This window comes from Pongo abelii, chromosome 9, assembly GCF_028885655.2.
Source record: "Pongo abelii isolate AG06213 chromosome 9, NHGRI_mPonAbe1-v2.0_pri, whole genome shotgun sequence".
NCBI classification, from domain to species: domain Eukaryota; kingdom Metazoa; phylum Chordata; class Mammalia; order Primates; family Hominidae; genus Pongo; species Pongo abelii.
Genome location: NC_071994.2, coordinates 44,492,670 through 44,520,300, shown reverse-complemented (window position 1 = coordinate 44,520,300; position 27,631 = coordinate 44,492,670). Strand labels below are relative to the sequence as shown.

The 27,631-nt window shown below is 36.1% G+C and overlaps 1 protein-coding gene and 1 long non-coding RNA gene across 3 annotated transcripts in view; one reads left to right on the top strand and one right to left on the bottom strand.

The window, feature by feature from the left end:
- The window catches only part of LOC129048663 (uncharacterized), a 60,041-nt gene that overhangs the window by 8,333 nt on the left and 24,077 nt on the right, over nt 1-27,631 (top strand). The window contains exon 3 of the long non-coding RNA XR_008511188.2: nt 460-595. This is a non-coding gene — a long non-coding RNA (uncharacterized LOC129048663). The remainder of the gene's footprint in view (nt 1-459; nt 596-27,631) is intronic.
- On the bottom strand, nt 10,612-24,194 carry CCDC179 (coiled-coil domain containing 179). Of its 2 annotated transcripts, XM_024255690.2 has the most exons (5): nt 23,608-23,768; nt 22,689-22,733; nt 21,169-21,273; nt 12,630-12,731; nt 10,612-10,778 (listed from the first exon to the last, which is right to left on the bottom strand). In XM_024255690.2, exons 1-4 carry the CDS (start codon nt 23,650-23,652, stop codon nt 12,630-12,632), a joined length of 297 nt encoding a protein of 98 aa, XP_024111458.1. In that variant the 5' UTR covers nt 23,653-23,768; the 3' UTR covers nt 10,612-10,778. The 2 variants fall into 2 exon arrangements, with proteins under 2 accessions (XP_024111458.1, XP_009244795.1); XM_009246520.3 differs by lacking the exon at nt 12,630-12,731 and having other exon boundaries at nt 23,608-24,194.

Genomic DNA, 27,631 nt, shown 5'->3' with positions numbered 1-27,631 from the left:
ACAATTGGAGACACTGGTTATTTTACCAAGACTGAAACTAAAATATTCTATTTTTAGGTAAACTTTCAGCAAAACCAACTCGAAAGGAGTTTATATGGCCAATCAATTCTTGCTGCATTTTATGCAGCTATTCAGGCAAGCATGATAAGCCTAAAACTTACCTTGCATGCAAATTGGCCTTGCTATAATTTTTTGTTTAATAAAAAGGGCAGCTAAAAAAATGTTTCAAGGGTAAAGCGTAATACTTAATGCTAGATTTCAGCCCTAACTTTGAGTACAGATTAAATCATTATTTCTTGGCTACAAGAATCCTCTAGAAAGCACCAAGTTATAATTTTTCTTCATATTTTTAGTTGGTACCCTAATGTAATAGTTTCCTTTTTCTATTCTGATATATGAATTACTCTTATAATTGTCAAACTATAAATGTTAATTATCTCTCCTTGTTTTACATCCAAGGAAACCAAAATCATGGTATTTTGAAAACCAGAGGTATGAATCTCCCTCATTTGGCATCCCACTGGGCCTGGACCTGTTTCACTGCTAATGTTCTGCTGCCAAAACTATACAAGTTTCCTGGACTACTGCAGAAGAGGTGGGTGCATAAGATTGTAAGGACCGGCTTTCAGGGAAAAAATTAGCTTAAGGTCAAACCCTCCAAATCAAGAAAGGGGGTACAAAAATGCCTAAGCAGCAGGTAAAACAAGTTTAGTTGCCTTCTAAGCTATTATGTGTCACTTTTGCATCCACCCCAACCATAAAAATTTTCTGCTTACTATAGAATTAAAGGAAATTTTTTACTACCAGGATAAAAATATTTTGTAACAAAGCCTCCTGGGTATAATACTACCAATCATGAGTTGTGAAGATCCATCTATCTATCTATCTATCTATCTATCTATCTATCTATCTATGTACCTATATTTTTCAGAACAATGCTTATGTTTGATATATAAGGCTAACTGTTATAAGTGTAACAAAAACCAAGCTCACAGTAGCTCAACACATAGAAGTTAAAAATAAGTCCATCTTTTAACTTTTGTTTTGTTGTTGGCTTTTTTACTTAAAATAATAATTTTAAGAAGTAACAAGTGCCTGTCCACATCCATTCCTATATGGCTTAGAACAATTAATTAGCTATATGTCTTTTCTCTCTTAAGGCCCTTGGCCATAGGGAGTCCTGCCAAGAGACCAAAAAAAAAAAAAAAAAAAAAAAACCACTGTAGAATTATATGACTTCTCCTGTGGTGACAAAACTTCCTCTTCTCTCCCAAATACCAGTATATAGTGCAATACAAAGGTGGTAGGAAAAATAGATTTGTCTACTGTTAACAAGTTTATAACAATTTAGACACTGAGGACCAGGCATTCCTTGCATTTGATTTATACCCTTCTCAGGATGTTATACCCATGGAGATAAATTGGCCAGGAGAGAGACTATTTATTGGATTATGATTTAACGTTCATAAAATCTTCAAATAAGATTTATCATAAGGTTCAAATGACCCTGGATAAGGAGGGTAAACACATTGTGAATCTGATCAAAGAATATGATGATGCATGTAGTGACGTTTTTGGCTGCTTAGGTTGTTTACTGTCGTCTGACTCTACCTATAACATTTTTGGATGCCTACTTTCACTATCTTTATGATATTTTATGTCATGAAGGCAGCTCCTTTCCTTAAACCTCATGAATCATCCTCTACTACCTTTTAACTTTTCTTTTGCAGCTACCTCACCTCTCTTAGCTTTCTTAGAATTGATGAGTTAGGACCTTGCTCTGGATAGGCTTTGGTGTAAAGGAATATTGTTGCTTGTTTGATCTTCTATCCAGACCACTAAAACCTTTTCTGTATCAGCAATAAGACTGGTTCACTTTCTTATCATTTGTGTCTTCACTGAAGTAGCACTTTTAATTTCCTTTAAAACCTTTGCATTCACAACTTGGCTTATTCTTTGGTGCAAGAGGCATAGCTTTTGACCTTTGTAATCTTTCACAATGCCTTCCTCACTAAGATTAATAATTTTTTTATTTTTGATTTAAAGTGAGTCATTAGCTTTTTATTTCATGTGAATACTTAGAAACCATTGTAGGGATATTAATTGGTCTAATTTCAGTATTGTTTTCTCTCAGTTAATAGGAAGGTTGTGAAAAGAGGGAGTGAGATTGAGGAATGGCTGGTCAGTAGGGCAGTCAACACATAGATTTATTGATTAAATTCATCATCTTAAATGGGTGTGGTTCATGGCACCTGACAACATTTATAACAGTATTATGGAAGATCATTGATTGCAGGTCACCATAGCTAATATAATAATGAAAAAGTTTGAAATACTGTGAGAATTACCAGAATGTGACACAGAGACAAGAGGTGAGCACATGCTCTTGGGAAAATGGTGTTGATAGACTTGCTTGATGCAAGGTTCCCACAGACCTTCAATTTGTAACAAAAACAATATCTGCTAGGCACAATAAAGTGAAGCACAATAAATGAGGTATGCCTATATGAACAATTATAGGTTAAAAATAAAAGGATGGAATAATACTGTGCAAACATAAATCTTAAAAAATGTGAAATGGCTATATTAATAGAACATATAATAGTCCAGAATAAGTCATATTATCAGGTATACAGATGAACACTTATAATAAAAAGGTCAGTTTATCACAAAGGCATAATAATCATAAATATATACACCCAACAACAAAGCAAAATATATCCAGCAAAATCTTCCAGAACTCAAAGAGCAAATAGACAAATTTACATTATAGTTGGAAAATAAACATTCCTCTCTTATAAGCTGACGCAATGAAAAGAAAATAAGTAAAAATACAGAAGACTTAACATTATCATACAATTTGACCTAATTGACATTTGTAAAATATTTCACTCAATGTCAACAGAACACATACTGTCTCAAGTGCACCTTGCAACACAGAAACAGACCATCTACTGAGCCATAAAGTAAGTTTTAGTAAATTTCACAGGATTAAAGTTATACAGAATATGTTCTTTGGCCAAAATGAAATTAATGAAAAAATCAATCGCACAGATATATCTGGAAAGTTGCTAACATTTGGAAATTAAACAAGGATGTGAATAATGCATGGATCAAAGAAGAACTCACAATGGAAATTAGAAAATACTTTGTAATGAATAAAAATTCAGTATAAAATGCACTTTATATTTGTGAATACAGCTAAAATGTGCTTAAAAGAACAGGTATAGCTCTTCTCGATGAGAAAAAAAGATATAAAATTGAACTTGTGTTGCATATTATGAAAATAGGAAAAGAAGCATAAATTAAGCCAAGTTAAGTAGAAGGAAGGAACTATGAAAATGTGACTAGAAATAATGAATTAGAAACAACAGAAGAAATAAATGAAACTGTAAATTATATACATATATATATATATATTTTTATATGGAGTTTCACTGTCACCAGGCTAGAGTGCAGTGGCACAATCTCAGCTCACTACAACCTCTGACTCCCTTGTTCAAGCGATTTTCCTGCCTCAGCCTCCCGAGTAGCTGGGATTACAGGCACGTGCCACCATGCCCAGCTAATTTTTGTATTTTTAGTAGAGATGAGGTTTCACCATGTTGGCCAGTATGGTCTCAAACTCCTGACCTCGTGATGTGCCTGCCTCGGCCTCCCAAAGTGCTGGGATTACAGGCATGAGCCACCGCGCCCAGCTTTAAATTATATTTTTAAAGATCAATACAATTAATAAACTCTAGATGGAGTGATCAAAAAGAAAAGACACAGATAACTATTAGCAGAAATGTTGGAAGTGATCAAAATTGAAAATCTGAACAAATATATATTTGAAATATATATATAATTGAAGTATATATATTTACATATATAATTTGAAATATATATATTATTTATATATATAAATGAATTTGTAATTAAAAATCTTTCTATAAGCAATTCTGCAGTCCCAGATGGGTACACTGGTGTTTTCTACCAAACATTTAAGAAATTAAACCGATCTCATACAAATATTTTCAGAAAACAGAGGCAGAAGGAATATGCCCCAATTCATCTTATGAAGCAGTTTTAAGATATACCTGGGATTTTGTTTAATGAGGTATGGTAAGACACACAGACATGAAAATGTTTGTCGTGAAGGAAGATGGTTTTATTATAGTCACATCACAGTCGTGAAAAACTAATAGGCATGTCATGCTGTTAAGGGCCACTCAGGGAAATGCAGAGACAGAATGAGCAGACAGAGAGAGGACTGGAGGGTGACTATTGTGGTTTTCCTGGGAAAAAAATGGGAGAAGAAAAGTAAGCAAGTTAAACAAGTTGAATATTAAATAGTTTCAATAACTTGTATAATTCAGTGAGGTCTCAGCTATAGGTTGGTTCCTAGTTGTTAGTCCCTGACCCTGGGGTGACTAAACTGGAGGGACAGTGTCCTAGATTGCAGGAGCTTGATAAAAGGAGGTGGGTGAGAGTGTGGACTCAGGATTGGTTGCTTGAATATCAAAGCTTGCTCACAAGCAAATTGTTTACTGTCTCTAAGAAGTAACCCTGTAAAAGGCAATCCCTCCCTGGCTCTACAAAGTCCTAGATGCCACAGAATCAAGAATATGGAAAATACGTATTTTGCACATGTATCAAAATACCACTCTGTATTCTATAAATATGTACAATTATGTGTCAGCTAGAAATAAAAGGAAAAAAACAAAAAATACTGGCCCTACCCATACTTCAGCTTCCTCACCTCCAATAAGACTCAAGTAGTTGCAGCTGCTTGTATGGTAACTCATGTTCTGTCCACCTGTAAGGCTGAGATCTATGAGACAGTAATGGACAGAGCTACATCAGTGTCTGCAGGGCACATCATGGAAATCCAGTCAATTTCCATGGACAAGCTCCCAAATCTGGAAGGACACTTCCTCTGAGGACGTCAGTGCAAAAGACATCAGCCATGATTCATGGGCAGCCAGAGAGGGATTCATATTTTATCACTTTGTTTCTTGGCATTTAAGGTGGCCCCTCCCCTGCTGCTTTCTTTTCTCTTTTCAATATTTTTGAGAAATTTTATGACAAGGTAATTTGAGCAGGTTTATTCTTTGTTTTGCTTAGTGTTCTTTACGGCATTTTGGATCTGTGGGTTTCATTTTCATCAAATTTGGAAATGTTTTAGAAATGTGATATGTTTGACCTTCTCTCCACTATTATCCTATGACCCTGCCATATCCCCCTCTCCGAGAAACACCCAAGAATGATCAATAAATACTTCATAAATAAAAAATAATACTAATAATAAAAAAAAGAATATCAGTTATAAGGCACTAGTTTTCCAGTGTTGGTCTACAGATGGGTGCCAAGTCATAATATTGTTTCACCACTCTGTGTAGTAAAAATGAAAAAAAAAATAAGGATAATGAAGTTTTTTATATCTAACATTTATCCATCTAAAGGACAATCCTTTACTCTGAAAAAAAAAAAAAAAAAAAAAAGAAAGAATCAGTCGGGAAATAGTAGGCTTCATCTGGGACCAGCAGTACAGTTTTTCAGCCTTCAGGCTGTTTTAGGTTTGAAGGCAGGGTTTCACCAGGGACCTCTGGCTGTCTCCTGTCTCTATCAATTTTGTTATCTTTCCTCTATGCATCCTTCTAGAAGGTACTAAGATCCCAAGGTTTAGATTCAGGAAGAAGTAGGAGATTCTGCTTAGGCCTTACAGCTTCTATTCATTTTTAGTTAAAACTTGTAATGGAGGTTATTGGATGGTGGCTCAATTAATAAAATGCAGTACTTTACTATTTGAAAAAAAAAAAAATAACATGCTGTCTTCAGAAAACTGAAATTTTTGCCTTCTTCAAAACTAATCTGTTCTTTAATAACAAAAAGCCATTGTGCACACTTTGGCAAAAGTCTGAAAATTAGTGAGATAATATCTGTAAAAGTTTGACTAGAATTTTTATCTAAAATTATAACTTTTTAATTAATGAGATTATAAATAGTTGAGTAGGAAGCTACTAGGAGACACAAAAGAGAATTTCAAGTATTTTATTTATTGTAAATGTTGTATTTGTATATGTATATATACACAAACCAAAAACACTTTTAAAAAACTATTGAAATTCAGTTAATAAACCTATTATTAAACTTTAAAAAAAAAAAAAAAAAGAAATGTGATATGTTTTGGCTGTGACTCCACCCAAATCTCATCTTGAAATGTAGCTCCCATAATTCCCACATGTCATGGACGGAAGCTGGTGGGAGGTAATTGAGTCATGGGGGCGGGTCTTTCCTGTGCTGTTCTCATGGTAGTGAATAAGTCTCAGGAGATCTGATGGTTTTACAAATGGGAGTTCCCTTGCACAAGCTATCTCTTGCCTGCCACCATGTAAGAAGTCCCTTTGTAGGGCCAGGCATGGTGGCTTACACTTGTAACCACCATGGGAGGTGGCTGGCTTACACTTGTAACCACCATGGGAGGTGGCTTACACTTGTAACCACTTGGGAGGCCAAGATGGGTGGATTACTGGAGGTCAGGTGTTCGAGACCAGCCTGGCCAACATGGTGAAACCCCATCTCTACTAAAAAAAAAAAAAAAAAAATACAAAAATTAGACAGGCATGGTGGCACATGCCCATAGTCCCAGCTACTTGGGAGGCTGAGGCACAAGAATTACTTGAACCCGGAAGGCAGATTGCAGTTAGCTGAGATGGCGCCATTGTATTCCAGCCTGGGCAATGCAGCGAGACTCCATCTCAAAAAAGAAAAAAAGAAGTTCCTTTTCTCTTCCTTCATCTCTGCCATGATTGTGAGGCCTTTCCGGCCATGTGAAACTGTGAGTCCATTAAACCTCTTTTCTCTATAAATTACCCAGTCTCAGGTATGTCTTTATTAGCAATGTGAGAACAGACTAATACAGTAAATTGGTACTGGTTGAGTGGAGTACTGCTGTATAGGGACCTGAAAATGTAAAAGTGACTTTGGAACTGGATAACAGGCAGAAGTTGGAACAGTTTGGAGGGCTCAGAAGAAGACAGGAAGATGTGGAAAGTTTGGAACTTCCTAGAGACTTGTGGAATGGCTTTGACCAAAATGCTGATGTTGATATGGACAATAAGGTCTAGGCTGAGGTGGTCTCAGATGGAAATAAGGAACTTGTTGAGAACTAGAGTAAAGCTCACTCTTGCTATGCAAAGAGACTTGTGGCATTGTGCCCCTGCCCTAGAGATCTGTGGAAATTTGAATTTGAGAGAGATGATTTAGAGTATTGAGTAGAAGAAATTTCTAAGTGGCAAAGCATTCAAGAAGAAGCAGAGCATAAGAGTTTGGAAAACTTGCAGCCTGACAATGAGATAGAAAAGAAAATACCATTTTCTGAGGGGAAATTTGAGCCGGCTGGAGAAATTTACATAGGTAATGAGGAGCCAAATGTTAATTGCCAAGGCAATGGGAAACATGTCTCCAGGATATGTTAGAGGTCTTCACAGCAGCCCTACCTATCGCAAGCCAGGAGACCTAGGAGAAAAAAATGGTTTTGTGGGCCAGGTCCAGGGCCTTGCTGCTTCGTGCAGTCTCAGGATTTGGTGCTTTGTGTTCCAGATGTGGCTTAAAGGGGCCAACATAGAGCTCAGGTCATTGCTTCAGAGAGTGCAAGCCCCAAGCCTTGGTGGGTTACATGTGGTATTGGGCCTGTGGGTGCACAGAAGTCAAGAATTCAGGTTTGGGAACCTCTGCCTAGATTTCAGAAAATGTATGGAAATACCGAGAGGTCCAGACAGAGGGGTGCTGCAGGGATGGAGCCCTCATGGAGAACCTCTGCTAGGGCAGTGAGGAAGGGAAATGTGGGATGCAAGCACCCACAGTGTCCCCACTGGGGTACTACCTAGTGGAGCTGTTAGAAGAGGGCCACCATCCTGCAGGCCCCAGAATGGTAGATCCATCGACAGCTTTCACCATGCAGCTGAAAAAGCTGCAGACAATGCCCCCTCGTGAAAGCAGCCAGCAGGGGGCTGTACCCTGCAAAGCCACAGGGGAGGAGCTGCCTAAGACCATCGGAACCCACCTCTTGCATCAGCGTGACCTGGATGTGAGACATGGAGTCAATGAAGATCATTTTGGAGCTTTAAGATTTGACTTCCGCTCTGGATTTCAGACTTGCATTGAACTTTCAGCCCCTTTGTTTTGTCCAATTTCTTCTATTTGGAATGGCTGTACTTTCCCAATGCCTATACCCTCATTGTATCTAGAAATTAACTAAATTGCTTTTGATTTTACAGGCTCCTAGGCAGAAGGGATTTGCCATGTCTAAGATGAAACTTTGGACTGTGGACTTTTGGGTTAATAGTGAAATGAGTTAAGACTTTTGGGGACTGTTAGGAAGGTGTAATTTGTTTTGAAATGTGAGGACATAAGATTTGGGAGGGACCAGGGGCAGAATGATATAGTTTGTGACCCCATCCCAATCTCATCTTGAATTGTAGCTCCCGTAATTCCCACATATTATGGGAGGGCCCTAGTGGGAGATAATTGAACCATGGAGGGGAGTCTTTCCTGTGCTGTTCTCAGTGTGGTGAATAAGTCTCATGAGACCTGATGGTTTTATAAATGGGAGTTCCTCTGCACAAGCTCTCCCTTACCCACCACCACCACGTAAGAAGTCCCTTTACTCTTTCTTCATCTTCCACCATGATTGTGAGGCCTCCCCAGCCATGTGGAACTGTGAGTCCATTAAACCTCTTTTCTTTATAAATTACCCAGACTCAGCTATATCTTTATCGGCAGTGTGAGAACAGACTCATACAAAATGTTTTTAAAATTCTTATCCCAACTCATTCTGACATACCCAGTTATTCATATGTTAGACCAGTTGATACGGTCTCACAAGTCAGTGAAGCACTAATCATTTTCCCACTCTTTTATCTTTGCTTCAGCTTGGATTTTTCTGGCTATATGTATTATATATTCAATTTTAGTGACTTCTTTATTTGTATTTAATATACTGTTAATTTAATTTAGTGAATTTTTGAATTTTTGGCATTTTTAAAAGTTCCATTTACCTTTTTTTAATATCTTTCATTCCTCTCTTTGTGTTCATGTTTTTTTTTTAATTACTGAGCATAGTTAACATATTCGTAATATATGTTTAAGTTAATTTTTTCTAATTCTACTTTTTTTTCATTTCTGTGTCTGTTTCTATTGATTTTATCTTCTCCCAATCATGTATTTTGTTTTCCTGCTTTTTGGCATGCCTAGAAATTTATTGTTGGATACTAGACATTGTGTATGTTAAATACCTGGATTTTGTAGTCTTTGTTCTGGTGGGCAGTTACTTGCAGATAAGTCTGATTTTTTCAAACTAGTTTTTAAGCATCCTTAGGCTAGGCCTAGAGTCATCTTTATGCTACAGGTAATTTACCACTACTACTAAGACATGACTCTTATGGCCTCTCTACTAAATGCCCTGTTTGAACAACAAGGACTCTCCATGCCTCTGGCCAAAATTCAAGTGTCTACCTCTGGAGGTGTGAATGCTGAGGATTGTTTAGTTTATCGCTACCTAGTTCTTTACTACCTAGCACTGTGGAGAAAAGAAAGAATAAAAAGATGTGACCTTTTTCAGTTTCATTCAGTGCACATGCAGCTTATCAATGAGCAAAGACTCAACATGAGCAATATGCACGTCTACAACGTTCTTTCCATAGTTCTTACTGTGGAACCCTTCCCTACAACTTCCAGCTTCCCCAGACTCCCTGAATTTTTATTTCTGTTCATCAACTCACCTTCAACTCAGGATAACTGCTGTGCTCTACTTATAATCCTTTTCCCTGGACAAGAATCTGGAATGCTCCTCCAGGCAGTAAATGGATAATTATAGGATTCCTCTCATTTATTTCTCTTGTCTCAGAAGTCACAGTCCTCACTTTTGTTCCATTTCTGGGAAACCATTGTTTTCAATATTTTGTCCTATCTTCTAATTGCTTATTGTGGAAGCATAATTATAGTACTCCCATCATTTCCAATAGTAGAATTCCCTGTACCTCACTTTAAATTGCATTTTAGAGATTGCAAATCGGTTACCAAATATAATGTTCATGTGAATCCAATAGTTTGTAATCTTTTAATTTATAAAATAATTGTGATAATTCAATCTACATATTAGAAATTACTTAAGTATTATAGTTAAGAACGGGTTTTAGAGAGTCAGCAATAATTTTAATTTATTTCATACATAAAAGTAAAATTTTAATTCAGTATTCAAATTTTACCTTAAATGAACATTTTAATTACACTATGGCTTATCTGCAATAGCAACACATAATATAGGAGTTAGTTATAATAACAGTCTCCTAGGACTGTTTAAAGTATTTAAATATTTTGTTTAAATGGAGGTCATTATAAATATACAGCAGAGGAAATCTAGTGTTCTATTATTAAAACATACTTCTGAACATCTAAATATGTCATAAAACATTTGCAAAAATTTAAACATGAGAATAATATTTTTCAAAAGCCTACCTATACATACTCATTATTATTTGTTGAAAAGCAGCAAATTTCAAGTTTACCACAGGAAAGAAAAATATGGTAGTGAGAGATGGCATTTAATAAAATTCTAGAGCCTGTAGCTTGGATATTAAATACTTGCAGTGTGTTTATTTTCCTGAAATGGTGGAGTATTGCATTTATTTTGTGGATGATCAATTCATGATATGTCACTTGATGTTCGCAATCCACATATTTCGGTCTGGAGCGTGGTTTCCTTCAAATAGACTCCTGCTTTATCAAGATGACCACTAGACAAGATTAAAATACACAAAGAATAAGAAATTTTATTAAAATTTATATAAGGAAAGATTATATATACTATAAATTATTTGGAAATGGTCTCATGGAAAACCTATTTCATACAAGAAGTATTGTAAAAAATAATCATTAATAGTTAGGAATGCTATTTTAACCTAAGTAAGGTCACATTCAGATAGAAGCCAGATACAAAAAAAATTATCATCAAATAAATCATATCTGAAGATGGATATGATATAAAACAATTCTCTATAAGTCATACAACAAATACCGCAAGCAGAAAGAATTTGTAGAAATCCCGGATATCAGTTTTGAGAAAGGTCAAAGTCATTCCTATACATAATAGATGTGATAGAGATGTTAAATAAGGCTTTTATTTTCCAAGTCTTATGTTCTGTGAGTGACTAACCAGCATATTTTATGCATCTGTTGAGTGTGTTTATGTCTGAAAATGACCCAGAATAAAGGGAGCAACAGGGACAAATAAAAGACAAGAAAAATGAAAAAATTGTCTACATCAATATTGGCAGAAATTTAACCTTAAAATAATATTTAAGGATAATTTTAACATTCATAAATACATATACTTAACAATATAATTTTTAAAAGGTTTTATTATATAAAAGTTGGCCAGGCATGGTGGCTTATGCCTGTAATCCCCACATTTTGGGAGGCCGAGACGGGAGGATTACCTGAGGCCAAGAGTTTGAGACCAGCCTGGCCAACATGGTGAAACCCCATCTCTACTAAAAATACAAAAATTAGCCAGGCATGGTGGCACATGTCTGTAATCCCAGCTACTTGGAAGGCTGAGGCAGGTGAATTGCTTGAGCCCGGGAGGCGGAGGTTGCAGTGAGCAGAGATTGTGTCACTGCACCCCAGCCTGGCCGACAGAGGGAGACTGTGTCTCAAAAGAAAAAAAAAAAAGAAGTTTACAGACAAAAATAAAAACAAAAATATTTTTTCAAACTTCTTTTAACAACTGTGTTCTAACTTCATCGCACGTCCTCTGTTGTACTGGGCACAAGTTATTTGTCAAATAAAGTACTTATTTGTAGGAATTCAGACTTTTGTTTTGTCCCAAAACATTTAAATTGTACAAAAACTGTTATTGCATTTTTTTCTTAAAGATCGATCTAAGCAGAAAAAAATGAGAAGAGGGCATTAGTAGGAATACTGCTTATAACAAAGCAAATTGCAAAATGTATAAGAGATGAAAAGGTAAAATGAGAAGAATCAACAAAGATTAAAGCAGTGTTACTCTGTGGTATGGTTTCTGGTGTGTCATATTCGTTATCACTTTGAGACAAGATTAATAGAGAAATTGAGAGTAAACATTTATATTCATTTGTAATAATTTGATACTGTGATGACATTATGAGCAATTGTCTATCTTAAAAATTATCAATCCACAATGATTTGAAAATTAAAATGAAATGAAACAAAATTAAAATAACTGTTTTTGACCATATTTGAGAAGCACTGAATGCCTGAGCTTAAATGGGAGATACTGTACATCTTGGTCAATATATAGAAGAAAAACTAGAATAGGGTTGTCACAGTAACTCCTTGTTATTGCTATTCTTTGAAAAGTGAAGAGAAGCCTTTTAGTATAGTTTTTTGGAACTTTGAGCTCCTCAGTGTTTTTTCTTGGAAGAAAGGTATACTTTCTCTTTTATGAGTTGTCAGAGCCTTTATAATTGCCTAATACCATTAGTAAAAATTATCTAGATGTTCTGAAGACAATTCCAGAATTTTTGTATTAATGCAAATGAAACCATAAGTACCAGAACAAACTTAGGATTTTCATATTTAATATATCTTATTTTGCATATTCTTACTTATTTGTGAAACATTTCAGTTGTCTCTGAAACCTCAGATGAGTTGGTGGGATGAATGGTAAAGAACAGTTTTGTAGACATTTCTTTAAAAAACATCTGGGACTTCAAGAAAAAAAGGGGGAGCTTTTTTCAGTTTATAGCAACTTATTTTATTTAAATTGTTTTTGGGGGAACAGGTGGTTTTGGTTATATTCATAAGTTTTTTAGTGGTGATTTCCGAGATTTTGCTGCACCCATCAACAGACCAATATACACTATACCCAATGTATAGTCTTTTAGCCCTCACTTTCCTCCCTTGCTTCCCCGTGTGTCTCGAAAGTCCATTCATTCTTACGCCTTCGCGACCTCATGGCTTAGCTCCCACTTGTAGGTGAGAATGAGGCAGCTACGTTGTCTGTGGTAGATACCCAGGGTTCGTTGTCTCATACCAAGAATATTTAGGACATGGACACACATGAGGAATTTAGGAGTGGAGGTTTAATAGGAGGAAGAAAGAGACCGGAAAACAGCTCTCTCTCTAGTGAGAGAGAGGAGATTCCTGAGAGGAAAGACAGGCTGGTGGTGGAGGCGATAGATTTTATAGTCAGGCTTGAGGAGGCGTCTGATTTACATAGGGCTCACAGATTGGTTCACTCAGGTATGATGTTTACATAGCATGCAGGGAAGGCTGGCCACTTCACTCTAATCTTATTATGCAGCTGAACTTTCCCCTTGGCCATTGCCATCTTCTCTGCTTCTTACTATACACGTGGCTGGCAGAGAAGGGAAGATGGAGCTGTCATTTTGAACATGATTGGCACAGCGGTCAGCATCTATGTCTGTAGCTCAATTTTATAGGCTGCCCTTTGTTAGAAGGAAAATGATTTGGAGCTGCTTTTCATTAAAGGGAAAACCTTAACAAGGACTTCCATACCCTCACTATCTGCCTAAGTAATTTCTTCTTAACTCCTGTATCAATAACACATGATATTTTATTTTCCATTCCTGAGTTTCTTCACTTAGAATAATGGTCTCCAACTTCATCCAGGTTGCTGCGAATGCCATTATTTTGTTCCATTTTATGGCTGTTCCATTTTATCCATATACCAGATTTTCTTTATCCACTGGTTGTTTGATGTGCATTTAGCCTCATTCCACATTTTTGCAATTGCAAACTGCACTTCTATAAACATGCGTGTGTAAGTATCTTTTTAATATAACAACTTATTTTCCTCGGGGTAGATACCCAGTAGTGGGGTTGTTGGATCAAATGATAGTTCTAATTTTAGTTAAAAAGGGGAGCTTTTGAAATTAAAAACCTTAGATTGTTTGTTAAGGGCCAAGTCATGGAAGAAAACAAGATTGATGGTACTAGATATTGAAATGACAAAGGGATAGAAAGAGTAACCAAAATAACTGTGTGTAAATGAATCAAGAGGTACAGGGTTCAGAAATGGTGGCGATGGTCTTGCACTATAGAAAGGTAGACTCAGGAATAATTCTCTTTTCTTTCCTATGTCTCAAATTATGATACTTTATACTAAGAGATAACTTGGAAGGGGAAAGTATATGTTGCATAGGCATATGTATATATATATATATTTTTTATTTTTTTTCTGAGATGGAGTCTTGCTCTGTCGCCTAGGCTGGAGTGCAGTAGTGCTATCTTGGCTCACTGCCAGCTCCGCCTCCCGGGTTCATGCCATTCTCTTGTACATAGGCATATTTTAATGCTTAAAAGAGAGACAAAGATTATGGGGTTGGGGTTATAAACACTGGTATATCAGCAAGGGAGGAGCTTTGTTGATAGTTAAGGCAAAACAATAACTGTATAGTTGATGGTCCTGGGTTTCTGTATGGCAATGTGTAAGTTCCCTTCATTATGCAAAAACAAATGGTAAACAAAGCCAATGGGTTGAACTTTTACTCATAATATGAATTTACTCCAAGGTCTCAGAAAGGAGGAAGTTACAGAAAGATAATCCTCACAGTCTAAAAAAGGAAGGAAAATACTGTCTTCCATACTAATGGTACCTCTATTCTCTTCAGGGCAGCAAGGAAGTCAGTTTAATTTTTCACATCTCTAAATTTATTTGCAGCTGGGGTGGCCAGTAAAACAATTTTGATCAAAGAAATTTAAGTGGATCTTTCCAGTCTGACATACAAAGAACTTGCAAATTGTTCCTTCCATCCTTACAATAAGAAAAAGCAGAACAAACTGAAAAGCAATTAATCTTGTTACATTCATCAGAGAAGTGAGGGCACAGGGCAAGCTACTGCCCTGAAAACCAGAGAGACAGACAAGTGGATGTGGAGAATCAGAGCTTGCCAAGAACAGAAGCCTTCTGCTAAGGCCAATACCAGTGGGAACATGTCAACTTTATCTGATGGATGGCTAGAGGCTCAGTATGCATGAGCTTTAATTAAAAACTCTGTGTGTAGAGGGGACAGTCTTAGGGAAGCTCCCATAGTTTCCTAAATTTTACCTCCAGGAGCCTCACTAGATCTCACTGTAAGGATCAGAGAACAATCTTTTTTTGCTTCTAGTAGTGAAAGGGGAAAAGTAATCATTTAAAAATACCTCAGAGCTCTCTGTTCTCTTTACCAGAGCATGCTCTCAAGAGAAACTATTTTAGCAGAGCCTAAATAAATTGGGTTTTACCAAATTCTAAGTGACTTAGGGGAAAGAAAATACACAACTCCTGTTCCCTATAGCTTTCCTATCTCACCTAATGGGGTTGATAGCAAAGAAGAAGTTGTGGAATTTACATCCCAGGGATAGGAAACTACTCTTGCAGTGAAAAATTATGACAGTAAAGACTTCTGATGTAACCAACTCCATCTTGCCTTTCACCTCCCAGCTGCCCTTGGTTATTCCAGGGCATGGACAAAGCTAACTATAGGAGAAATTTAGTTTATAGTTTAACAATAGCCCTTCCCCAGAATTAAAGCACTTTTGTAAAACTAATGAAAGGCCACAAGGTTAGGAGGATGAGAGTGGCCTGAATTCTGCTAAGATGCAGGCATAGTCAAGTGATTACCAGCCATTATTCTGGAGGTCACAAGATTTGCAACTTCCCCTATTCACTATTGTAGAAACTAGGATTAACCTTTTCACATATCTTTTCAGGCTTTTGCATTTCTGATGACCAGGCGGTCCCACATGGACCCAAGACTCTTAGCTCAACTAGTCCTGTGGTCCCCACCCAGAAGTGGACTCACCTCATGAGGAGGCATTTTCCATACCCCTGTGGTTTCATTCCCAACCAACCAGCAGCCCATTCTCATAGGCCCCTGCCCACAAAACTATCCTTGAGAAAGCTTAGCCTCCAAATTTTCAGAGAGGCTGATTTGAGTAATAATAAAGCTCCAGTGTCCTGTTTAGCTGGCTCTATGTGTATTGAACTCTTTCTCTATTGCAATTCCCCTGTCTTGATAAATTGGCTCTATCTGGGTAGTGTGCAAAATGAACCCATTGGGCAGTTATAGATACAGACTCACTTAAAGACTGAATCCTAATCATAGGCTATGGAACCCTTCTTCCCCTACAACTTACCAACACATCAATTAGTCTCCTGTATATATCAGAGGATTCCAGCTTTAAAAAATTGCAAGCTTCAGATATTATTTAACAAAGAGTCCCTAGAAAGACTCTTTCTTAAGAGTCTTTCTTAATAAGACTCTTTCTTAATAAGGAGGAAGACAAAACTGAATCGGGAAATTTTACCGTCTGATATCACAGCTACAAATAAACAGAAAATGCAGCCTAAATCTTAGTCAGATAAGCATAAAACCTACACTAAAAGCTTATATTTCTTAGTTTCTGTTACCCAATACATCATATCCAGCTTTCAATAAAAAATGACAAGACACACTAAAGGGCAGAAACAATCTGAAGTGAAAAAGTAAGCACTAATCAGATCCAGACTCAGATAATAGCAGATATTTTAGAATTATCAGACTAGGAACTTAAAATAATTATGACAAATATGGTAAGTTCTAATAGAAGAAGTGGACATGATGCAAGACAAGATAGGTAATATAAGGCAAAATGGAAAATCTAAGAAGAAATCAAACTAACATTAAAAGTCTAAAATATTTTAATGGAAATGAAGCATGACATTGATGGGCTCATTAATAGACTGAACTCAGAGGAAAAAAAACTATTCGCATAAAGATATGTAAATAGAAACTTTCCAAACTAACAGTAAAGAGAAAAAAGTATAAAAAAATGGAATACATTATTCAAAAACTGAGCAACAATTACAAAAAGTATAAATATATATAATTGGAAAAAAAAGAAGGAAGAAGAAGGAGAGGAAGAGGAAGAGGATGAAGAGGAAGGGGAAGAAGAAAGAAGAAGGAAGAAGAAAGAACGGAAGGAAGAGAAGGAGGAGAAACAGAATAAATATTGACATAATAGTAGATGAGAACCTTCTAAAGTTAATGATAGGCAACGAACCACAGATCCAGAAAATTCATAAGACACAAAGCAGGATAAACACCAGATAAATGTCTACATCTAGACATATGAAATTTAAACTGCAAAAAAATCAGACAAAAATGAAATCTTGAAAGAACCTGGGGGAAGTGGTAGGATAGCTTACTTAAATAGGAACATGAATAACAACAATTACATGGGATTTCTTTACAGAAATCATGCAAGCAATAAGAGAATGGAGTAAAATATTTAAAGTGTTCAAAGAAAAAGAGCAGAAACCTAGGATTCTGTATCATGTGCAAGTATCCTTCCAAAGTGAAAGAGAACAAAAGACTTCCTCAGACAAAAACAGAAGGAATATTTGTTACTAGTAGGCTTGCCCACACAGCAATAGTTAAGAAGTTTTCAGAGAAAAGGAAAATGTTGTAAGTCAGAAACGTGGATGTACATAAAGAAAGGAAGAACATTAGAAATGAAAAAAAAAAGGTAAAATAAAATATTTTATCTGTCTTATTCTTAACTGAGCTAAGAAATAATAATTTGTTCAAAATAATAATTGCAACAATGTGTGTGTTGTTTATATTTTATGGAGAAGTGAATGACAATAATGTTATGAAGAATAAGAAAAGGGGAATGGGAATACTATGTCATAAGGTAACTGCATTACCCATAAAGTAGTATAGTGTTATTTGAAAGTGAACTTGAACAAATTATAAATGTATAGTTCAAATGCAAAGGAAACCACTGAAAAAGTTAAAAAATAAAATAAAGCAAGTATAATCGACATGCTAAGACAGGAGAGAATATTGGATAATATAAATTTCTCAAAACTAGAGAATGCAGAAGAAGAACGGAAAAGTAAATGGCATAAATGCAAGTAAAAACAGGTCCACAACTAAAAGGCAGTAACAGATAAGGCACATACTAATTCAACTATATCAATAATCACTTCAGATGTCAATGATCTTAAAGACAAAGACTGTCAGAGTTAATAAAAATACAATACACAACTGTATGTTGTTTACAAGAAACTCACTTTATAAGGGCAGATAGTGTCAAAGGGATGGAGAAAAATATACCTTGCTAACAATAATCAACAGAAAGCTGAAGTTGCATTACTAATTTCAGACAAACCAGACTTTAGAACAAGAAAAATTATCAATGATAAAGAGGGACATTACAAAATAATAATGGGGTAAAATTACATAGTAGTCCTTAATGTGTTTGTTCCTAACAACAGAACGTCAAAATATGTGAGGCAAAAACTGATAAAAGTGCAAGAAGAAATAGACAAATCTGCTATCATAGCTGGAAATGTCAATTCCTCCTAACAGTAATTGACAGATCTAGCAGGCAGAAAATCTGTAAGAATGTATTTGAACTGAACAGCACCATCAGTCAGTTGGATTTAATTGACATTGATAGTTACTTTAATAACAGCAGAATACACATTTTTCTCCAGACACATGGAACATTCACCAAGACAGATCACATTCAATGTCATTAAAATATACTTTAACAAATTTAAAAGGATAGAAATCATACAAAGTGTGTTCTCAGACCACAGTGGAGTTAAACTAGAAACCAATCACAAGAAAGATAACTGGAAATTCCCCAAATATTTGGAAAATAAGAACATACCTATAACTAACACATAGATCGATGAAGAGGTTTCAAAAGAAATTTAGAATATTCTGAACAAAATGAAAATGAAAATATGATTTATTTAAATGTATGGGATATAGTGAAAGTGATGCCTAGAGAAATTTTATAGCATTAAATTAATATATTAGAAAAGAAGTAGATCTATACTCAATAGTCTAAGATTTCACCTTAGGAAACCAGAAAAAGAGGAGCAAATTAAACCCAAAGTAAGCAGTAGAAAAGACATAAAAACTAGAGCAGAAATCTATGAAATTGAAAACAGAATACAATAGAGAAAATTAATGAAACCAAAATATAATTCTTTGAAAATATTAGTAAAATTGATAAACTTTTGCCAGACTAACCAAAAAAGACACAAATTACTAACATAAATAAGAGACCATAACTGCCAATCCCATGAACATTAAAAGAATAATAAAAGAATATAACCAACAGCTCTATGCTCATAAACTTGAAAACTTAGTTAAAACTGACTAAATCTAAAAAGGATTCAATCTACTAAAATTCACATGAGACATAGATAATCTAGTGTTATTATCTATTTAAAAAATTAATTAATAATTACCAATCTTTCAAAATAGAAAATACTAGACTCAGATTGTTTCACTGATTAATTCTACCAAACATTTAAAAAAGAAACTTTACTAATTCTTTACAATATCTTGCAGAAAATAGAAGCAGAGGGAATACTTCTTGACTCATTCTGTAAGTCGAGCATTACCCTAATACCAAAACCAGAAAAAGATATTAAAAGAAAGGAAAATGACAGACCAATATCTCTCATGAACATAGATGTAAAAATTCTCAACAAAATATTAGCAGATTGATCCAAACATGTGTAAAAATAATTATATACAATCTGAGACTTATCCCGAGAATGTAAGGCCGTTTCAACATCTAAAAATTATTTAATGAAATTCGTCACATCAAAAGGCTAAAGGAGAAAAATCATATGATCATATCAACAATGCATAATAAGAATTTGACAAAATCCCATACCCATTTATGATAAAAGCTCTCAGTACTAGGTGTAGAGAGGGATGTCTTTCACTTCATAAGGAACATCTCTAAAATACCTAAACCTCACATTATAGTTACTGGCAAGAAACCAGATTTTTTTTAGTTAACATTAGGAAAAAGGCAAAAATGTACCTTCTCACTTCTGTTCAACATCATAATGGAACACATAGCTAATGCAGTAAGACAAGAAGAGGAAATAAATGTTATACAGTTTGAGAAGAAAGAAATAAATTGTTCTGTGTCTTCATTCACAGATGACCTGACTAAGTAGAAAATCTCAAAGAATCAACAATAACAATGAAAAACAAACAAAAAAACTCTTGGAGTAATAAACAATTATAGTAAGATTACAGGATGTAAGTTTAATACAGAAAATTCAATTGATTTCCTTTATGCCAGCAATGAACAATTTGAATGCAAAGTGAAAAACAGCCTGCCATTTATATTAGCAACAAAAAATAAAATACTTAGGCATCCAAGAAAATATGTATAAAATCTGGATGAGGAAAATTATAAAACTCAGGTAAAAAAGATGATCTAAATAAATAGGAGAAATTCTATGTTAATTTATAGGAAGACTCAATATTGTTAAGATATCGGTTATTTCCAAACTGATCCTTTGGATCCAGCACAATCCCAATAAAAATTCTAGCAAGTTACTTTGTAGATTTCAACAAACTGATTCTAAATTTTATATTGAAAGGGAAAAGTTCCAGAAAAGCCAACACAACATTGAGGGAGAAAAACAGAAGAGGACTGACACTACCTGATTTCTAGACTTATTGTAAATCTATAGTTTTCGAGACAGTATGGTATTGGTGAAAAACAGGATTCAATGAGACAGAATAGGGAGCTCAGAAATAAACCCACACAAATATATAGTCAATAAATCTTTGATAAGGAAGCAAAGGCAATACAATAGAGAAAAGATACTCTTTTCAACAAATGGTACTAGAACTTGATATCTACATGAAAATGATAATGATAATAATTTGGACACTGACACCTTTCAGTAACATTAACTCGCTATGGATCATAGACCTAAATGTAACATACACAACTGCAAAACTTCTAGGAGATAATACATAAGAGAACTAATGTGACCTTAAATTTGGCAATAAATTTTCAGATATATAGCCAAAAGATTTAGTGATTAACCTTATGTAGTCATCTAACATATGGCAAAACAAGAACTGGAGTCCAGAACAACCTGGTTTCAAAGATAATCCTCTTTTCATGAAACCATATCGCCTCCAGGAGATGACAGAAGAGGATATTTAAATAATAGATGAGATAAGACTTTTAAGACTGAAATTAGAAATTTCTCAAAGAGAAAGGGAAAAACAAAATTTATAGTGAATATTACATGAATTAAAATGACGATATCAGTTGCATTTAATGATCTGTTAATTTCAGTGAAACCTCTATACTTACTAGGAGTCCTGGTTCTGGAATAGGAGAAGGCCTTGCAAACCTTTTATTCAATCTCCTCTTCTCTTTCTTTAGGTTTTGCATATTCTGAATACGTTTATTTGCAAGCTTTAGAAAAATTAAAATGAAAGAAAAATCATACTTTTTTGTAACATATAAAGGTAACATTCTGATTATATTTTTGGTTTGTGTCAATAAAAAAGGTAAACACCACCACTGCAAACGGTTTACATAACTACATAGAAAAATCTCTTTCGTTCAAATGTATCGTTCATAGGTGAAGAAAACCACATGGGAGCATCAGTAGGGTTTTCAAATAAGACTATTCTTGATTCTCATCTTACCACTGCATACATTTAAGTAGATCCAGGCTCATGGATTAGTGTGCTTACTTTTACTTTAAAAATAATGTTCATTAAAGACACCTAGGGAATTTTCTCTATAGAAATGTGAAAACAATTATTCACTCCTTTGAAATGTTGCATGACACACATAGCTTTTTGTGCCACCATTGTATGGCATCTACAAGTAGCAGAGACCTAGGAGATCAAACTCGAATGCTTTGAAGATAATGAAATACAGTAATAGAATAGAAAGGATATGAATAACAATAACTCTTTTATCCACTTCCAGTGAAGTATCAATTGGTACAATTGCTTTGAAAACCAACTTTTTAAAAAATCCACTGCTAACAGAATATAAACTTGAACAATTGCTTTGAAAACAATGTGGCACTACTTTCTAAGAATAAAAAATTTGCTTTTCCTATGATTCAACCATTGCACTCCTGCCTAAATAATCAAATGGCATTCTTGTGCATGGGGAAAGAAGATGTGTACTAGAATGTTTGCAGTAGTACTATTCATTTTAGGAAAATGTAAAAATAACACGATGTCCATAAACAATAGAAAGGATTAATGAACTGTGATATGTTCCATGACAAAATATTGAACAGCAGTGAAAATAAAAAAACTATATACAGCAATATAGATAAATCTTAGGAAATAATATTGAGAAAAAAGAGTAAATCATACACTAAATTTTGTGTGATCTTATGTTTATAAAGTTCAAAACCAAGCAAAAGCAAATAATGCACTTATAGAGACACCTATGTAACCAACTATTAAAGAAGAGGAAGAGATTGATGTAACTAAAATTCAAGATGGAGGTTACCTGTGGGAGAGATCTTAGGAGGTAGAATAGAAAAGCATTCCCTAGCTGGATTCAGAAATACCTAATATTTTCATCGTTAAATGGGAGGCATATTATAATTTATAAGTTATATCTGCCACATCTATTTTTGTATATGTATCAAATGTTACATTAAAAAATAACATAAGCCATTTAGTTTAGCCTAGTTAAGACCCATTTCAATAGTAGTCATTAGATCCCAGAGTCCCAAGAAATATATTGAAGTGTCTACTTAATACAAGTTCTATTATATTAGGGACCACTACATAAAGGAACAAGTTACAAGCACAATGTTTAAACAACCAGAACCTAGTTCTTTATTTAAACATTACCTGCCGCTCAGTGACCTCTGAAGGATGATGTTGTCTTGGTCCTTCCTATATAATATGCAAAATTAAAACACATTCACACAAAAAAGTCATTAAAAACAGTAAATTAATTATTATAATAGGAAGCCTATACTACTTTTAAATTTATGTATTATATGAATCATTTCAACTATAAGAGGCAGGTTAAAAAAACAAAAAGAAAAAAGAAAAAAAGTCAAGTTCAGAATAAAAACATCTAAGATAAAAATTGTGGTGGAAGATGGAGACAGTATTATGATAAAAAAGAACCAGCTGTGAACCACCTTACAGATAAAAGGCAGAGTATGGAGATACATTCGGGAGGGAAAGAATGTACGAGAAATTGAAAAATGCATGTTTCTGCTTGTATAGGACTTCAGTGGTGCTATTGAGCAATCTAGTCTTCAATCTGGTTTCAAAGCCTGGGAGTAATTGGTGATGTGATTGAGATTGTATGGTTTTCTGAAGCACAGGGAGCTTGGCTGTTAGTTTTTGAGATTCTCACCACTTCCTGTATTTCTTGATTGTACCTTAAATAACTCCTCCTTCACTCATTTTGATCCAATCTTTTAACCAGAAGACCCAAGAGCAATCTGTTCCACATCTGGCAATTGAGAACTTCATCCTGCTCCCTACTTGTGTAATTTCCACTCCACTCCTAGGGCAGGCCAATGGGGCAGTCAACATACAGGTGATGTACCTGACCCCTAAGCAAACAGTGGGTGGAGCTTAGGGGTCCAGCAGTCAGGATGTAGTCTGTCTACATCACCTGGAATTTCCCAACCCCCAGCACCAAACCATATTTACAAGAGTTAGAAGCACCATGGCTAAGGCCACAGTGGCCTGGAGCTCAAGGCACAGGACAGAGTGGCAGAGGTGAGGTTATAGGCCCCAGCAGACTCACAGGGTTGACTTGGGAAGGCTCGATGTCCCAGCAGTACAGGCACATGCCGTGGAGCCTTAGGGCGCCCGCTGACGCCTACTGCCTGTCCTGGACCAAGTGATTATGGGGCTCCACACCCATAGCCTTCAAGCCCTGCCCCACCCAATTCCATCACAATTCTCTTTATTCTTCTCCCTGCTATGGGCCCCGCCCTTTCCCCAGTTGTATTCCAGTCCAGTGCAGGGAAGGCAAGGCCTCAAGTTGTCTGCAGTGTCTTTGAGTTATGGAAGTCAGTTTATCATAATTCCTTATATCCTATCCTTCTTCCTGAGAAAATTGCAGAATACCAATTTCCCGCCTTTTCTACCCTTCATCTCTCTAGTCTCTCTCTTTATAAAGCCCTTTTCATTTGTTAACATATCTAGCTTAGTCTCTATGTTCTCTTACTTCAGACTGTCTGTCTATTGTTAGGGTTCTCAATTCCACCACCTCATTGTTGTTCCTTCACAGCTTCTAGTTGGGTTGACCCAACTGTCTGCCTTCTTCCCATCTATCTATACCAGGTGAAGCGAGGAGAAGCTTGAAGATGGCTGGAATACATATTTGTGACCCCAAATTTATTTATTTATTTATTTTCTTTTTTCTTTTTCGTTTTTTTTTTTTTTTGGTCGAGTCTCTCTCTGTCGCCCAGGCTGGAGTGCAGTGCCGCAATCTTAGCTCACTGCTACCTCTGCCTCCAGGGTTCAAGCAATTCTCCCATCTCAGCCTCTTGAGTAGCTGGGACTACAGGCACATGCCACAATGCCTGGCTAATGTTTTTGTATTTTTAGTAGAGACAGGGTTTTACCATATTGGAGGCTGTTCTCAAACTCCTGACCTCAGGTGATCTGCCTGTCTTGCCCTCCCAAAGTGGTGAAATTACAGGCGTGAGCCACCAGGCCCAGCCATGACCCCCAATTTAAACTGGGTTCTCAATACTGCTTAACACTTTTATGTTGCACCAGCTTTTTTTGCGCTCTGCAGTATTCCCTTCAAATTGTCTTCTATTAAAATCTCTGAATCCACCAACACTCAGGCACTTCCAGCAGAAGTGTGACAATCCGTGCTTCACACTCTGATGCTGGTGAACACGTATAGAGCTTACTATGCTCAGCACTGTTATATGAATTTATATGTGTTAACTGATCAATTCTTTAGACCACTCAAGGTGGGTAAGTGCATGATTATAATCACTGGGAAACAAGGCACTAGCATGTTAAATTGCTTTCTCGAAGTTATGCTATTAGTAAGAGGGTGAGCTGGAATTTAAATCCAGGGTTGGCCCTTAGACCATGTGCTCCTAATTATGTGCTGTGCTACCATTGCTTTTGAAGCCCTCACTGGGGCTACATCAATACCACCTAAAAGCCTATAACCTTGTCAATATCCACATTATCCTTTTCCCTGTAACCCTGTTGAAATGGAAAAAAAAATTGGTATACCGTCTGTTGTCTCAAATAAATCTATCCATTCGCATTTCCATGCCATTTCCCTCCTAGGAGCCTCCTCAGATCTAGCTCTACAGATTGTTCTTCTCCTTGTTAACTTCTCTGTATTGACTCTTTCCTTTAAACATTTCATTACTATATGTTCAAATCTCCCCCTCTCCAAACTAATAAAGGAAACTCCTTAGAACAACAACCAATTGTACCTATTGCCCATCCCCTTGATATAAAGTAAATATTCATGAAAGTGGTCTGTACCTCTGCCTCTTCTTTATGTTCAGTGCAAGGTTTGGCTCATTGAAACCTGTTTCAACTCCCACTGTTCCACTGGTGCTTGTCTCAAAATGGTTAATCAAATGATTTTTCTCCTGAATTCAATGGACACTTTCTGTCATATGACTTTTGTATCATGTTAGAAACTGCTGAAAAGTCTCTCTGATGAGTTAGGATTAGAAAAAGTAAACAGTTTTGCCCACCTGTAATGTTCAAAATCATTATCCATGCTCTTCTTGAAACTCCCCTCTGGGAGCAATAAGTTGTAGAAAAATCGTATAAACTTCCCCATTATCACAAACCAGGAATTGACTTGACACACTATAGAAAGTGTTTTGAATGCTACTATTACATATCATGCCAAGTCCTGTGCATACAAAATGAATGAATATTGCCCTCAAAGGCAGTCAGATAGATTAGCAAAAACAAAAAGGTAGAACAATGTATAGTGAGCTTCAATAATAACACATGTTGTGTTGTACAGACATTTGGGAGCCCCTAATGCTCTCTGAAGATAGGCCCAAATAGTCTTCTCAGTGGAGTGGAGTAGCCAGAGTTTACCAGGTAGCTAAAGAAAGAGCACTTCTGACAGAAGTACAGCATGTCCAAATGGCAGTGGGTACAGATAAGTAACATGGGTTTGATGAATGTGTAACTGTTGTCATTAAGTTTTACTCATCACATCTCTTTGCTTTTCCTCCTACCATATTCTGTATGGAAAAAAATCAAAAGGGTTAGCAGGAATCAGGCACTGTAAGACTGCATAAAAGAATATTCCAGAGTCACATGTCTGAGACTTATTAGGAAGTTGGTAGTGGAACCCATAAGAGCCCAAATCCTATTGTAACTACTTGAAAACTCTTGTGACCCTGGACAATTCATTATCATGCATGATCCTCAATTACTTTCTCTATATCTATAAAATGAGAATGATAATATCCAACAATATAGGGTTGTTATAATCATTATAAATAATATAAATAAGGAATTGGATCCAGTATCTGTTAGGTAATGGTTATTGATCATGGTAGTTATGATTATATTTTACTATGGATTACATTGTAAGATCCTCCAAATGAAAAGAACCTTAGATATCATTCAGCCCAGTCTCCCACTGAATTGCCACTAAATGATGATATTGCCAAGGGGGTTGCCACTAAATGAAGACACTGCCTTCCCTTGGCAATATCTTCATTTAATGGCAGTTCAGCTTGTTTTGATTAAATCAATGATCGAAAATTCAATCCAACCCATTCAATTGTTTGACACCTCTAATTATTGAAACCTTCTCACCTACATTGATTTGAAATATGTTACTCTATTATCCTAGTTATATTCTCAAAGTCCTCACTCAATAAATTCATTCTTTTCTACATGATGACAGGGCTGGGGAAGAGGCTGCGATAGTCAGAGTTTGGAAGTTTGGAGGAGCAGCCGCATAAACTAGGAACCAGACCTCTGAGGAGGGGAACACTGCCAATCTGAGCTAGTGGACGGAGGGTAGTAGTGGAGGGAGGTGGTGGAGGGTAGTGGTGGAGGGAGGTGGGGGGCGGTCCTTCAGAGCTGGGGATTGGAGCTTTCTTAGAAGGGGGCAGTATCTGGCAGGTGTTGGTATGATAAGGAAGAATGATAAAACCAATTCTGGGAATGTGGAAAGATCTTGGAAACTGGGAAGAACTGCTGCTAGAAACATTTGCTACTGCGAAGTCAAGTGTTATTGCTAGGATGGCAACATAATAAATAAATAAATAAACAAACAAACAAGATCCTACCCCCTCCACCTGCCTTCCAGTCTCCTTCCAGTGCCACTTATTGGATACACCTTCCAGGACTCCAGTTGGCTAAATTTTCAGCTCTTTATTTCTAAAGAGAAATAAAATATGAACAGTTCCAACCCTGCCTTCACAAAATAGAATATGAAAGAGTGGATTTACATTTGAAAGACAACAGCTTAGTAAGTGGCACCAACCATCAGGTCCTAAACCACAAGCTTTCCTTCAATGATACCTGTGTGATATAGTTTGAATATTTGTCTTCTCCAAATCTAGTGTTGAAATGTGACCCTCAGTGTTGGAGGTGGGGCCTAGTGAGGCGTTTTTGAGCCATGGGAGTGGATTCCTCAGGAATGGTTTGGTGCCCTCCTTGTGGTAATGAGTGAATTCTCATTCTATTAGTTACGGCAAGATCTGATTGTTAAAAAGAGCCTGGCATACCCTCCTCCTCTTGCTTCCTCTTCCATGTGACACAGCTGCTCCCCCGCCCCCCCACCCCGCTTTTTTTTTTTTTTT

Excerpts from the sequence above, each read along its gene's own strand:
- CCDC179 (XM_024255690.2), bottom strand. The coding sequence starts at position 23,652 with ATGTGCCTGTACTGCTGGGACATCGAGCCTTCCCAAGTCAACCCT. Across the intron at positions 21,274-22,688 it reads CAGAGGTCACTGAGCGGCAG|CTTGCAAATAAACGTATTCA; the intron begins GTAATGTTTAAA and ends ATTTTTCTAAAG. Across the intron at positions 12,732-21,168 it reads TTCCAGAACCAGGACTCCTA|TCCCAGATGTTTTTTAAAGA; the intron begins GTAAGTATAGAG and ends TTTTTCTTGAAG.